Source organism: Ptychodera flava, chromosome 7, assembly GCF_041260155.1.
Source record: "Ptychodera flava strain L36383 chromosome 7, AS_Pfla_20210202, whole genome shotgun sequence".
In the NCBI taxonomy this organism is placed as follows: Eukaryota; Metazoa; Hemichordata; class Enteropneusta; family Ptychoderidae; genus Ptychodera; species Ptychodera flava.
Genome location: NC_091934.1, coordinates 14,533,054 through 14,549,460, shown reverse-complemented (window position 1 = coordinate 14,549,460; position 16,407 = coordinate 14,533,054). Strand labels below are relative to the sequence as shown.

At 36.0% G+C, this 16,407-nt stretch overlaps 1 protein-coding gene across 1 annotated transcript in view; it reads left to right on the top strand.

Annotated features, from left to right (window-relative positions):
• The window catches only part of LOC139136282 (receptor-type tyrosine-protein phosphatase beta-like), a 31,293-nt gene continuing 14,886 nt past the window's right edge, over nucleotides 1-16,407 (top strand). Inside the window, exons 1-5 of the mRNA XM_070704009.1 lie at nucleotides 1-97; nucleotides 13,084-13,383; nucleotides 14,019-14,318; nucleotides 14,956-15,255; nucleotides 15,892-16,161. Of these exons, the coding sequence (XP_070560110.1) occupies nucleotides 1-97; nucleotides 13,084-13,383; nucleotides 14,019-14,318; nucleotides 14,956-15,255; nucleotides 15,892-16,161 (1,267 nt within the window). The remainder of the gene's footprint in view (nucleotides 98-13,083; nucleotides 13,384-14,018; nucleotides 14,319-14,955; nucleotides 15,256-15,891; nucleotides 16,162-16,407) is intronic.

Here is a 16,407-nt window from a genome sequence, read left to right as displayed (position 1 = left end):
ATGCCAACTGGTAAATATTCAGCAGAAACAACAGTGTCTAGCACAACAGAGGCCAGTGAAATGACTTCAAATACAGCTTCGCCGAGTGTGGCTACAGGTAACTCTACTATAGTGTGTGTATGTATGTATGTATGTATGTATGTATGTATGTATGTATGTATGTATGTATGTATGTATGTATTAGTGTATGTATGTATCTATGTATGTATCTATGTATGTATCTATGTATGTATCTATGTATTGTAACATGGCTTGGTCGAGTGGTAGTTTTTTTCGTGATCGTCCGGTACGTATATTGTTCGTGGTGGTCCGGTTATAACGCTCATACAGGCGAGTGGTACACCATGATTCGGTTAGCTAAATCACAATACCTCTACATGATTACAATATCTAGAAAGGTCGGCTGTCTACAAGACGTGGTCCACCGCAGTCAAACAGACTGGGCTCCTCACTGAAGTCAGTACGTCAAAGTCTCAGAGCGTCTACATCTCAGTGTCTAGTCGAATGAGGGAATGTCAAGAAGTGTCTCTGTCTAGAAAGTGTACAACTTAAATCGCTTCCAAATCTGCATATTGCCATGACTTTGGTAAGCATCTATAATTAACGACAATCGGGGAGAAATGCCTTTCTCATCTAAGTACATCTGTCAACATCGAGCAGGGAGTCCAAATCCAACGTCCGGTCGATGCTAATGACCTAAGGTAGCTAGGTACCTTATAGACACTTTCAGATTTTTAATTTTTCTCAGTTATTGAAGGACCAAACCCCAATGAAGTATATATTTTGTGATAAGTATATATTTTGCACTGATACTTGGAAATCCGACCGTGCACAGTACACAGTCAATATTTGCATAATAGTCACAGGCGTTTTGCTGACCCTTCCAAATCTGTTTTCCTCCCTTTTAGAGAACACGCAGCACGATTGCCGGTTGAAATTAATGCATTAACAAGCCTTAGCAATACCCTTCAAATCCTTGTCTGCGACTTTTCTCCGAGTCTCCATTCAAATTATATGTCATTGGTATTATAATTCTTGAAAAACAACTTAGTCTAACTTAGTCTAACACCTTTAGAACTCGCCGTCCTCCAACAGTGAGTCCTGCAATGTCTGGTACTTTAATGAATCAGACAAACTCAGACAGTCTGCAGGCATGGTAGCTCGTCATACTGCATCAAATCTCTTGGTTTTATTAAGCGTCTCTGCCAGCCAATCAATGACATTTCAGCAAATATTTCTCTGTATTTTGCATATGTAAGATCTATTCTAGAGTATGGCTCTGTTGTGTGGTCACCACACCAGCAGGGCCTGTCAGAAAAAATTGAGCGAGTACAAATTAAGTTTGTGAAGTACATTTGTCGCAAACTCAATGTTCACTGCAGCAAATCCAGCGACCCATTTTATTGCAGAATTCTGAACATTCCTAATTTATACAATAGAAATCTAACCCTTGACATGTGCCTTTTATACAAAATAATCCATTCACATTATGATTCACCAAATATTTTGAATCAATCTGCTTTTATGCCCCCAGGAGAAATTTACGCAAGAAACCCCTTTTTAAACCAGACCTGTGTTCTGTTATTTATTTATTTATTTATACACTTTTATTGAGCGGCCGAATTACTTTACAGTAATTTTCATCGGGCTCTTTCGGGAAAAAAACTACATATCACAGACATGCGTACAAGAGACGGAACTACAGGGAAACATTCCTTCTTATGTAGTCTTTCAAGTTACGTTTGAAAGTATAAACAGTGGTATTCTGTCTAATATCTGTAGGTAAAGCATTCCATACTTTAGATCCTGGGAAATGAAACCTACGTTGACCAGATTTCGAAATACACCTTGGTACATAACAGTCCTGGCGATATGCAGACCGCGTATTATGGTCATGAACATTGCAGTTGAGAGTAAATAAGCTTGATAAATACTGTGGACAGACACCATTCATACATTTAAACATTAAAAGTGCAGTAAAGTAAAAAATACGCTGTCAAACTGACATAACATTCAGAGATGAAATAAATCCTGTGATGGAAAGTCAAAGGGGAGTTCAAAAAGTATACGTAATGCTCGTTTCTGAAGAATGAAAACTTTATCAATATTTTTTTCGGTTGTATTACCCCATACAATACAGCAATAGTCAAGAGCGCTCTGGAACAATCCAAAATATAGCACCATACGATACTCATAGGGGATATATGATCGTAATCTACGTAATAGACCTATACGCATACTTAATTCTTACACAGAGTATCGGTTATGAACATCCCATGATAAAGTTTCATCTAGTGTCACACCTAAAATTTTCCCAGATTGAACTTGGGGAATCAAAATGTCAGAAATATATAACGACAACTGGTTATCAGTCCCATTTATAAGATTCAACCTGTAAGGGGTTGTAATTAAAAGAGACTTTGTTTTACTTATGTTTATACGCATACGATTCGCCATCATCCAATTTGAGATGGGACGAATATCCCTATTTGTGGCCTCATTAACCTCGCCAATACATTTACCCCTTGTAAGTAGTGTTTGATCATCAGCGTACATATGCAAGGAAGAGGAGTCAACAGATAACGAAAGATCATTAATAAAAAGCATAAACAATAAAGGTCCCAAAATAGAACCTTGTGGGACTCCTGCAGTTACATGACGTTTGGTTGATAAACTACCCATATATTCGACAATTTGATAACGATTTGACAGATAAGATCTAAACCAGTTCATTACACCATCTGATAATCCATATACTGATAATTTTGCTAACAAAATGTCATGATCAATGAGGTCAAACGCCTTTGAAAGATCCAGCAAAAGTACACTGTTCAAATAACCATTCTCAACATTATGCAGTACTTCGTCAGTCAAACGAATTAAAGCTGTCTGACATGAGTAATTCTTACGAAAGCCAGACTGAGTATCAAGAAGTAGATTAGAAGCAGACAAGTAATCAAACATGGCATTATATACATGTCTTTCAAGGATTTTTGAGAGAGCTGGTAGTATTGAAATTGGTCGATAATTTGACATATCAAAAACATCACCAGAACCTTTGTAAATGGGAACGACTCGAGCAGATTTGAAAACATTTGGAAAGATAAAACTTCGAAGACTGACATTGAAAATGCGAGTAAGAGTATCAGTGATTACAGGAGAAGCAAATTTTAAAAGTTTACAATTCACATTATCGATTCCTGTAGATTTTGCTTGTAACAAAGACTTGTATACAAAATCATTCTCAATTAAAGGTAAACAGAAAGTATTTCTCTGGCCAGTATTTACAAACCTCTGTAAGATCTCAAAATCCATTGTACCACCAGAATTACCAGTGTTTTGAGAAATTGCCAAGAAGTGTCTATTAAATTCATTGGCAATATCTGAATAATTCCTTAAACAAGTCCCATTAGAAATAAACACAGGGTCTTTATGATTGTTACCATTGACCACGTTGTTATACATACGCCAGATAGCGGTCGCATTTGTATTACGATCTATGAGAGTGTTTTTGAAAAACTGCCTTTTGGCCTCTATGGTAAGGTGCACAACTTTGTTACGAAGGGTTTTGTAAGAGTTCCATAGATCGGGAGAAGAGCAGGACTTGGCATTTTTAAGTGACAAATCACGTTCCTTCATAACATCTAAAATCTCATTTGTAAGCCATTCGGGCTGCCTATAACGTTTAACCCTGCGGTCAATGATGGGACAGTTCAAATCACAAATCGTATTGAAAATTGAAACCCATGTATCAAATAAAATATGAACATTATCAATATCATTAAGTAAATGCCAAGGAGCATTGCACAAATCATTCAAAAACTTTTCTTCACTGAAATGTTTGAAAGACCGATATTTGATATTTATATGACCACTTGGAGCTTTGATATGCGAGTTCAACTTACGGTAAGTTACAACAGGATAGTGATCTGAGAGACCTATCTCGATCACGTTTGTATTTGTGAAGTTTTCATGATTGGTTACATAAATATGGTCAAGACATGACTGAGAAATTGGTCGAGTAATACTCTCCACAAGCTGTACCATATTTAAAGTTAACATTGATTGAAACAAATGATGATTTTTTGAAGACTCTGACAAAAGGTCAATATTGAAGTCACCACATATGACCATTTCTTTGCACAGGAAAGATCCCTGTTCGATATTCTGTAGTATTGCCAAGTCGATTTCATGACAAGAGGCAGGTGGGCGGTAAACAGTGGCAATAAGAACACTTCTACTTCTTGGGGGTGTTATTTCAAGCCACATTACTTCAAGATCAATGGATTCTAAGTCAGTGCGCCTCTTATATAAAATGTGTGATTTAATGTAAACGACATATAATAATGAAGAAAATTCTCGACAGAGCACAGATGCATGTCTGTTTTTAACGATATCTCTTTCAAATGTAATATAGATATTTTTTTATATGTTCTGTAGTTTTAAAACTATTTTATCCATTCATTTTAACAGTTCTCTTTTTTTATTTTTGTATAATAATCGCAATCATACCAATCCATAATCCAATAATACTAGGTCAAAATTTGTAAGACAATAGTTGTAAACATAGACACAAAACAGCACAGAACAGACAGTAAATAGACGGTACACAAACAAAGTCAAACTCATGAAAGAAAGATATATGGACCTCTGGCCAAAAGACCAAGAAGTGATGTCAGGTGTTTCGAAAATAGTAAGCGCATCCTGCCCCACATGTGGCACCCGCCATATGTCAATCTGTAAGTCAGATAGGTAGTGGTCACTAACTAAGGCCCCATGTCACCGATGCCATCAGTGATCATTTGTCGAAGAGAGATATTGTATTTATCTACCAGCTTGCGATACCTGCCAAAAAAGCGTTTGAATGTAGAGACAAGTCTTGCTCTGGTGTAACCTTGATATAACAGTTTGTAAGAGAGATGGCCATGTCTCTCTACAAAATCACCATATGAACTGCATGCTCTTGCATATCGAATAAGCTGGGAAATGTATACCCCATAAGCAGGTGAGAGTGGAATATTACTGATGAGGTGTGGAAAATTGATTATACTAAAGTTGAAATCATCTCTCTTGTCATATAGCCTAGTAGAAAGGTGACCATTAGAGTCAAATTCAAGTAAAATGTCCAGATATGAAGCAGAAGAGGCCGTTTCTGTAGTTTCTTTAATCTCCAATTCTGGAGGATAAATCATAGCGAGATATTTACTGAATTCAGAGTTATTCAATGAAATAACATCGTCTATGTATCTAAATGTAAGGTTGAAAGTACGAGCTACAGAGACCTTTTTCTGCTTGATAAGGTTCTGGATAAAATCTGCCTCGTATGAGAACAGAAATAAGTCGGCATGTAAGGGAGCACAGTTAGTGCCCATGGGAATTCCTATACACTGTTGGTAAATGTGTCCTCCAAATTCAACAAATATGTTGTCAATGAGGAAATCAAGCATACTGATAATGTCTTTCTCGGTATAAAACACTTTAGCGTTAGTAATATTTTTAACAAAATATGTAGAATTATACCCTAATACCACATATTTGTAACGGCGTGAACCGTTTTTGTAGAAAAATGCTTGGTTGATGATGTTTTTCAAGCGTTCTTTCAATTTATCATGTGGTATTGTGGTATACAATGTGGAAAAATCGAAAGTTTTAATAGATGTTATTTTTGAAACAGATCTTGATTTCAAATTTTCCAAGAGTTCCTTCGAATTTTTTAATATCCACATTTGATTTATACCACTCCGAGAAAAGACAACATCACAGTATGCTTGAAGTCCCCGTTTAACAGTACAAAGAACAGAAGTCAGTATCTTCGATAACTCTGTTGTTGAACATTTTGAAGATCCTGCGATAAACCTAGCTTTGTAAGGTGTTTTGTGGAGCTTTGGTATCCAGTATAAGCTAGGCAACTTATTATGTTCATCCTTTGTTGTAATATTAAAATTATCCATAAATGACTTATGGTTTGCCAAAATTTCAGATTTGTTGAACATTGATTGTCTGTAAGTGGAGTTGGTGGAGGTCTTAGTTACACCAAGTTCGTCTATAAGACATTCAAAATAATACTTCTTACAGACAAATACAATGTTGTTGGCAGCTTTATCAGCAGGGACGACAACATATTTGTCATGGATATCATTCAAACACTTAACAGCATCAGGATCTTTAAATACAGAATGTATGTTTTTTTCAATTATATGTAACTTGTTACTTTTATGGTTGTCTTGTACATTTGTCTTGTGATGTTGTGACTTCTTTGTTTCGCAGATCTGTTAGTGAGTTTGCCCTTTGATCTGTGTATCAAATTAAATTTAATGCCCAAAAACAAAACGTGGCCTACATTGACTTATGACGCGGTGGACATAACGTAGTATGGCTTATACATTTGACCATACTGATAGATAGTCCATTACAAGTCCATTACTCTGGACCTACTGGGTCTCGAACTCACCATCCTCTGATAGTGAGTCCGTTACCTTAATCATTGGTGCCTCCCTTGAGGAGGCACCTTGGACCTGGTGATTTATTCATGGTTCCCCTAGTAAATTATGGACTAAATGTATGGTTCCCTCGTTTTTTCTTGGGTTTTCCATGCCCAAATATATACAAGCATGCTTACACACTAAGATTTTCATTTAATCAATGATATAACAAAACATTTCAGAGCTACAATTAAGTGGCTATAAAAAGCATATTTCCCAGGGACTGCAAATGGCACACATTTTTGGAAGGTTAATTATAAACAAATCAGGTTGTATAATTTCAGAAGAAATTTAAATTATTGAACATGATTCCTATTATTTTGTCCACTATAAATGATTAATTTTATAGCCCCTTTTGATCATTTTGACGGTTAATTTGTCTCAGATTTTGTTATGTCAGTGGTCTATATCAAACACATTTGTTGTAAATGTTTCCAAATTGTTTTTAACATTACATACTGGTGGCATGCACTCAGAGGAAGAAACAGTATACTAATAATATACAAAAGCAGGGTGTGTTCACTGACTAGACGTGTTTTTTTAACTTTTTTCAGAAGTATTTTCCCTAAGGTGAAAATGAATTGACAAAATAGGCAAACGTTTGACTGTAGCAGGTGAAGAATTCTCGTGGAGGGGGGGGAACTAAGCAATACCAATAATATATTTATTTTCTAGAATTCACATATGTTGTGGCTTGTAAAATGGGTGTTCTCAATCTACTTTTTGAGTTAATTTACTTTCAATTATCCATTGCGCTAGGATTTTGGGCTCCACACATGACTTAGTTGCAGATTTGACCTGTTCAAAGTAAACAATAGCCATGGCGAACAAAATATTGTTTTTTCATCACACTCTTGATTCTTAAATTTCCTGTACATGTGTATTTCCGATACAAACGTCATGTATGAAGTTACTCATCCAATAACCAAGATGCCACCTTATTTAACATTATAAAAAAATTGTGAAAAAATGCCGAGTCAGCACTTTTGAGTACAAAATGTCTTTCAGTAATTTGAATAGTATGTCTGCTTTTTTCAATTATAAAGTCTTGATTATTTAGGCGTAACTTGATGAGTAGTTTTCGTTTTTCCCTTGTCCAGTATTTGGCTTTAATCTAAAGTGACAACAAAATGTGATCTCAAGGAAAACGACTATATTCTTATTGGGTAGTCCCTAACCTTAAAGGGACATTTGCTGTCACAGTAACTTTTGGCATTTGTTCAATGTTTTATTTTCTGTGTATCAACAATTGTTTCTTATTCTATCCCTACATAAAGCATCCAATGCTTTAAGCCGCAATTTTCAATCCCAGGTTCTCGCATTAGTGGAGTTCTCCTCCCAGTCAAACACTTGGCCAGTACGATGTTTGATTTCTATAACATTAATTACACAAACAGCTCTCAACCTTTTGGCACCTTTTGATTATCCTGCAATCAGAGTTTATACAAGCGTTTGATTGACGGTCGGCTCAAATCGCCAACGGTCATTGATTCCCCACCATCAACGCTCGAAGTTCCTAAAAAATTGTCTTTAAGTCGCTGTAGAATATGAGTATAACCACAGAGTTCGATTGGCAGCAACTTCGCGCTGACCACTTGGCAGTCTGTCTGCGTTTTTGCGGCCGCAAAAAACTAAATAGTGGCATTTTCAGAAGCTTGTGCCCGCTGTTGCCTGTTTGGTGTTACTTACACAATGAACGCCGCCATAGCTTTGCGTCCTTTTAAAGGGAGGCTCCGCCTTTAATCTAGCTACATACTTATACATACATACGCAAATGACCATTGTTATTGTTGACAAATGAATTCTAGTCGGAACTTCATTCAAGATCTCTTTTCAACAATAAGAATGCGTTGCAACTCTGTGTTGACATGCTAAATATTGGACATTAAATGACACTTGAGGGAGAAGAACAAGATAGTGTGGTAGATGCATACAACAAACTACTGTGAATATTACCAAACTTTGCAGCTACAGGCGTTTAAATACACTTGTTGAGTTTTTCTGTACACTTTGCGAGTTTATCTATTACCTAGGTAGCTGCTACGGCTCTCTTTTTCATAGAGAAAAATATTGAAATATTGAATTGATGTGTATTTTTCCGTAATCTCCCCAAAAGATTGTTGTATGATTGTTGTATTTTTGTCCGGTCCCCACTAATTTTTCTTTGGCGAAATGGGTGCCCCCTGTAAGTAAATTTTGAACACTCCCTAGGTCAAAAATATTTTCTAAGAATTAACTTTTCTGGTTGTTTTGAAACTTTTATGAAGGTACCTAAGGGCATCTTTAGTTGAATGCCTTCAAATCGTTGTGAAGTTTTAAAATTGTGTTTTTCAAGCCTTCTAATCTAGTGCATTGAGCATGCGCATATTTCCCACTGTAGCAAGTGACATTAATCATGGCAGTCTGACTTGCTGAAGGCCTAAACGCTGAGTTCAAAAACATGGTGAGTCGGAGGGGGGGGGGGAGCTGAAGGAATCGGGATTGAAATCATAATTTTTTTCAGATCCTGCAAGACCCTCAAAAATTTTAAAGTCCCTTCGTCTATATGATCTAAATTTCTCAAGGCCCCCAGATCATCATATAGTTGCATATTTATTAGGAATGCACGCAGATTAAAAGTAAACATGTATTGCGTAGTTCTGCTCGCAGGCGTACACCACTACCTCATATTAGCAGGTAGTGCCATATTCCTATGGCAAGTTCTTAAATTGATTCATTTTTAAATGCATCAGTGGACTTTTTGGATTTATCATTCTAAACCGACTTGAGTTTATTAGTCTTGTCAGGTTAATTGCACCAAATAAAGAGCACATAAAATGATAATCACGAGAGATTTGCAAATTGTGAATTCTTGGCTACATTTTGCCAAATTGTGAAAAACTGAGCACAGTGACCTCCCAAAAAATATTTTTTTTCAAAAGTACAAGACATATGTGACCTTGATGCTACTCAATATTCACAATACTGGAAGGTTCCATATTCCATCAAATACACGTTTTAATCTCAGAAATTTCGGGTGTAATAATGGCCACTGGTAAAATACATGATTCCATTTAGTCACACATTTATTCATTAATTTTGAGTCTTTACTGTTTAAAGTTTTATTTCGTGTTATTGTACAATGAGATGTGAAAATTTCATTCATTGCATTAAATTGCCATGAGTGGTTGTACATATTTATTTTAAGTGATTTTCAAGAAAAACGGTGACTTTCATTGGACATTTGTAGAAAATCAAGCATGGTAACCCAATCTTTTTTCTCTAATATTTGATTATTCTCATATGTAAGAATTCCAAAGTCTCGGTAACTGGCATGTCTCCTAGTCTTCCACGTGTTGCTCTCTGGTCAGATCTTGTGTGCCCTTTTAATTGAGCGTCCTATGACCCAAATCTTTCTTCAACTACATCAGAGTCAGAGCTATCACTGTCAGTGGCCGAAGGCAGTAGCTGTATGAACCTTGTATTCTTGTTTCAGTTTATATAACTGCGTTCTTGTTCCACCCCGCCCCTGCAACATGTTGAACTGTCCAATATTCATTTGTATCATTGACAAATAATTTTCAGTTTGGACTCTAATTCAATTAACACAACCTTTCGATATACAGGCCTTTGTTGACAAACTGAATATTGTGTGTTGTGTGTTTCAGCATGCTGTAGAGAGACATCAAGTAACTGCATTTGGTATATTGCACAGAAGTATTGAAAAAATTATCAACAGTTGCAGTTTCTGCCCCGTTACAAGGCTAACTTGTTGTTTTGAAGAAAATTCAATAGCAGTCATATATGTTTAGATTTTTTCGAGACTAAAAGTCATAAAATGTGACAAATGGTTCTAGAATTTGTTAAATTATTACTGACATTAGAACCTTTGGATGACATCAAAATGTTTGGATCCAATATATTTTAAGCCCCCCTCCCCTGTTTGTAGAGCAAAAGTTCCAAGCCCCCTGACTACCCCGAGAATTTTCGAATCCCCCTGAATTTCTTCAGTAAATGAAACAAGTGAAGTCATGGACGAGGCGACCAAAGCTGGACTAAGACTGCTTTACTTGGGATCGTACTACGGTAACGTAGCAGACAATTACAACATTTCGGACGTGATTTTTTCTTCTGACAAGGAGGACGTCATTAGTAGGGACACACGTATTCAAAGTCGAGTAATGTAAGCTCTCTCTAACGCGAAAATCCGTGATAGAATCTGTCTATCAGAGTAAGCTCTCTCCAATGCGAAAGTCGGCGACAAGTCAGCAACATGTAAATGGAACTGGTGGATTTTTAAAGCGATGCGTACGTATGAATTTTCAGCATCGAGACGGGAAGTTGAACAGGTGCAGTCCGACTGACAAACTTGCGTTGACACGTGCTCTGGCTTCCATCGTGACGCCTCGATGTCCAAATGAATGCAGTCCCCTAAAACTCTCGCTAACGTAAGATTTTTACGATTAGTTAGCCTATGGCAGGTGTAAAGATAAATATTAACATATTGATTAAGATTGATCGATTGACAACTGCTAACAGTTAACAATCTTAGACTTTATTTGAGAAACAGATTAGCCGAGGCAGTGTTTTTATATAAATAAACCGCCCCTTACTCTTACAGCTGCACAGCTTGAGTCAATTGTTCCCGATTGTGTTGCTTTTTACGGTCTTCCAAAGGGTACTTAATGAAAAATACAAAGCATCTAGTTTCCATCTAGATGCCAGTTCGTGAACAAGAATAAAAAATTTCATAATAAGTCTTATCTACTATCAATCCTTTGAACATGGTAGGGGTGTTCACACAATGCCTTGATTTTCTCGCTTTCGATTTGGGCCTGGCGTGTGCAACTTCAAAAGAAATTAGGCTAGCATTGGGAGCACAGATTAGTCTGAATTTTGGCCAGGTGACAGTAAGATTACATATCTGTAAATCCGTGTCTCAGATGTCCGATAAAATTGATAGAACAAGAGAAATCTTAGCTGAAGTTAACAAAAAAAACCCGGCAATTTATTAAAAATGCCGTAGTTGTTTGCTTGAAGTCATGTAGGCAGGTTCTGTAAAATGACCTTAGTTAGATTTGTTTAAATTGGGTAAAATGATTATAGTTATGTTTTGGGGCAATTTCCTCATTTGGATGAAAAAATCATTTTCTCCCAAAGTTCTTTTTGGATTGCTTTGAAACTTGATATGCCCTCTGGGGCTGAACTCTGTGTAAGATTGACAAAACTGTGGAGCAATTTTTAAATTTGTATTTTTGAGGCAATTTTCACATTTTAGGTAAAAATCGTTTTCTCTGATTGCTTTGAACGTTGGTATGCATGTACTTAGATGCAACATTACTTGAGTGTCTTCAAATTGTGGTGACATTTTCATAGTCGTATTTTTTGGGCATTTTTCAAAATATTTGGTCAAAACACATTTTCTCTGAAATCGATTGTCAAATTGCTTTGTAACGTGGTACGCATGTTCCCAGGTGTAAGCTTTGTTGAGTATGTTCAAGTTATGACAAAACATGCAATATTGTATTTTCTGACGACTTTTGCTATTTTTGAATAAAAAATGCCAAATACCTCATTCTTGAATTCTCTGGTCGAATCACACAAATTTGAGAACTGCTGCACATTCAACCTTTGTATTTCGGTTTTAGGTGCTTGCTAAACGGTAAATGGGAATACTTTGAGCGAGCTTATCATCGGCAAAAAGTATGCTAAATGAAACATAATGAACAGCAAAAGTGTAAACTTTGTGAAAATAACAGTAACTGTTAGGCAGAATTTAATATGTTGTGATATTTTACAGAAACATAATCAACAGACCTAAAAGTCAATAATAAGTTATTTTCTTAAATATTACTGCTTTATAAATTACCAAATATTGTTACATTAATTCCAAATTATTATAAGGACATCTTTACCTCGGCATGGTAAATTGTGTAACTAATATTGGCGTGGTATTTTGTATGTATGTGTCTATTGCAACAGCTGGCAACATTAAATACTTCGGCCTTAGTATTTGATAACTATGCCTCGAAATGGGCTCAAATGCATTTAACATTCTGGTTATTATATGCTAAGACTCATCGAAGTTATTAAATGCTGTATGTAAACTCACTCACTATAGCGTGCCACATCGAACCATATGTGCGCCAAGTGTCATTGACGGTATGTTTTCCGAGTTAAACTCAAAAACACATATTTTTTTGAAAAATAAATACGCACAGTGATTTCTGAAAATATACACATTTTTCTAACTTTAATTCTGCAGAGCTGAATTCATTTAAAGTCAAATGCACTTGCCAGTCGGACAGGAAGATAATTGATTTCACTGGCTCGACCACAACATTCACTGGCCACGGGCACTGGCAATTAGGAATTTTCAAGCCCTGTTGATAAAAAAAGTTTAAATGACTAAATTTTTACTATAATGTCATTGTGCCATTGAGTTAAAAACATGCTTGATTTTAGCAGATTAAATTCAATGGTTGTGACTCTAAAAATCACTTCAGGATTTTTCTTCGCTTAACGATGTCAAGTCATTCATTAGTAAATGTATAAAAATTGAGGCTGACTTCAAATATACTTTAAGGATTTTGATTCAAAATTGATATTATATGTATTTCAGAGCCCAATGATGTTGACACTGTGACTGTTCAAAGGTCAGATAGTGATCCCAAAACTTCACTCGACGTTACTTGGACTACTGCAACAGGTGACTTTTATGGGTTCAGAGTGGTATGTTCAAGTGATGTTTATGGTGAAAATGATCATGAATTCTATGCCAGTGATACAACAACAAGCCATACATTTGATGACTTAGTACCAGGTCGCTTGTATACTGTCAGTGTGTACACTTTCAGTGGAGTTGACAGTGCTGATGATGAAAGAGTAGAGAGTAATGCTGTTTCTGAAAACAGAAGAACAAGTAAGTTGTATTGTTAGCCAATAATACGTCTTTATTTGAGTGAGAGAATAATTAAATTATCTAACCAAGTGAGTGTGTAATATATTCAATAAGAACATACAATAAGTGGCGTTACCCATAATTCTTCTTCATCTGCAGACACTGATATCACTTCCAAAACTGATGCAAATTTATTCTGTTAACAGAACATTTTGGTCCATATATATTTCAAAGATCTGGCAGCAATGTTTTGATAATTAAATCAAGCAGCAGAGTGGGTAATGTCACTATTGTGATACTTGAACGAATAATTGCTTATGGTAGATTTTCATTGCTGTTTTCAATAATGTTTACTAAATGTTGTGTTTCAATGCTTTTAGAAAACTTTAAGTGATACTTAAGTCGTACTTTATAAATATCTCCTTGTGGCATTGAGCTAAAAGTATATTGTCTTCAAAAGACTAAGTTCAGTGTTGGGTACCCGGAAAAGTTTTCATGTCAACTTGGAATTCTCTAGCATGACATGAAAATTTTTCACTTATTGATGTCAATTCATTCATTGGTCTTTATATCTCTGTGCGTGCGAGAGAACTGTGGCACGCGTAAGATATATTTGTTAAAAATATCACTTAACCTTGACATATTGTGTATTTCAGAACCCAATGATGTTGACGCTGTGACGGTTGAAAGGTCAGATGACGACCCTTCAACTTCACTTGATGTTTCCTGGACCGAAGCAACAGATGATTTCAATGGGTACAGAGTGGTATATTCAAGTGATGTGCCTGGTGAAAATGATCATGAATTCATTGCAAGTGATACAGTTACAAGCCATACATTTGATGACTTAGTACCAGGTCGCTTGTATACTGTTAGTGTGTACACTGTCAGTGGAGTTGACGGTGCTGATGATGAAAGAGTAGAGAGTAATGCTGTTTCTGAAAACAGAAGAACAAGTAAGTTGTATTGTTAGCCAATAATACGTCTTTATTTGAGTGGGACACTAATTAAATTATCTAACCAAGTGAGTGTGTAATATAATCAATAAGGACATACAATAAGTGGCGTTACCCATAATTCCTCTTCATCTGTAGACACTGATATCACTTCCAGAACTGATGCAAATTTATTCTGTTAGCAGAACATTTTGGTCCATATATATTTCAAAGATCTGGCAGCAATGTTTTGATAATTAAATCAAGTAGGAGTGTGGGTAATGTCACGTATTGTGATACTTGAACGAATAATTGCTTATGGTAGAATTTCATTGCTGTTTTCAATAATGTTTACAGAATGTTGTGTTTCAATGCTTTTTAGAAAATTTTAAGTGATACTTAAGTCGTACTTTATAAATATCTCCCTGTGCCATTGAGCTAAAAGTATATTGTCGTCAAAAGACTAAGTTCATTGGTGGGTACCCTGAAAATTTTTCATGTCAACTTGGAATTCTCTAGCTTGACATGAAAATTTTTCACTTATTGATGTCAATTCATTCATTGGTCTTTATTTGTCTGTGCGTGCAAGAGAACTGTGGCACGCTTAAGATATATTTGTTAAAAATGTGACTTAACCTTGACATAATGTGTATTTCAGAACCCAAAGATGTTGACGCTGGGACGGTTGAAAGGTCAGATGACAACCCTTCAACTTCTCTTGGTGTTTCCTGGACCGAAGCAACAGATGATTTCAATGGTTACAGAGTGGTATGTTCAAGTGGTGTGCCTGGTGAAAATGATCATGAATTCATTGCAACTGATACAGTAACAAGCCATACATTTGATGACTTAGTACCAGGTCGTTTGTATACTGTCAGTGTGTACACTGTTAGTGGCGTTGACAGTGCTGATGATGAAAGAGTAGAGAGTAATGATGTTTCTGAAAACAGAAGAACAAGTAAGTTGTATTGTTAGCCAATAATACGTCTTTATTTGAGTGAGAGAATAATTAAATTATCTAACCAAGTGAGTGTGTAATATATTCAATAAGAACATACAATAAGTGGCGTTACCCATAATACTTCTTCATCTGTAGACACTGATATCACTTCCAGAACTGATGCAAATTTATTCTGTTAGCAGAACAGTTTGGTCCATATATATTTCAAAGATCTGGCAGCAATGTTTTGATAATTAAATCAAGCAGCAGAGTGGGTAATGTCACGTATCGTGATACTTGAACGAATAATTGCTTATGGTAGAATTTCATTGCTGTTTTCAATTATGTTTACTGAATGTTGTGTTTCAATGCTTTTAGAAAACTTTAAGTGATACTTAAGTCGTGCTTTATAAATATCTCCTTGTGCCATTGAGCTAAATGTATATTGTCTTCAAGAGACTAAGTTCAGTGTTGGGTACCCGGAAAAGTGTTCATGTCCACTTGGAAGTCTCTAGCATGACATGAAATTTTTTCACTTATTGATGTCAATTCATTCATTGGTCTTTATATCTCTATGCGTGCAAGAGAGCTGTGGCACGCTTAAGATATATTTGTTAAAAATGTGACTTAACCTTGACATAATGTGTATTTCAGAACCCGATGATGTTGACTCTGTGACGGTTGAAAGGTCATATGACGACCCTTCAACTTCACTTGATGTTTCCTGGACCGAAGCAACAGATGATTTCAATGGGTACAGAGTGGTATGTTCAAGTGGTGTCCTTGGTGAAAATGATCATGAATTCATCGCAACTGATACAATAAGAAGCCATACATTTGATGACTTAGTACCAGGTCGCTTGTATACTGTCAGTGTGTACACTGTCAGTGGAGTTGACAGTGCTGATGATGAAAGAGTAGAGAGTAATGCTGTTTCTGAAAAAGAAGAACAAGTAAGTTGTATTGTTAGCCAATAATACGTCTTTATTTGAGTGGGACACTAATTAAATTATCTAACCAAGTGAGTGTGAAATGTATTCAATAAGGACATTCAATAAGTGGCGTTACCCATGATACTTCTTCATCTGTAGACACTGATATCACTTCCGCAACTGATGCAAATTTATTCTGTTAGCAGAACATTTTGGTCCACATATATTTCAAAGATCT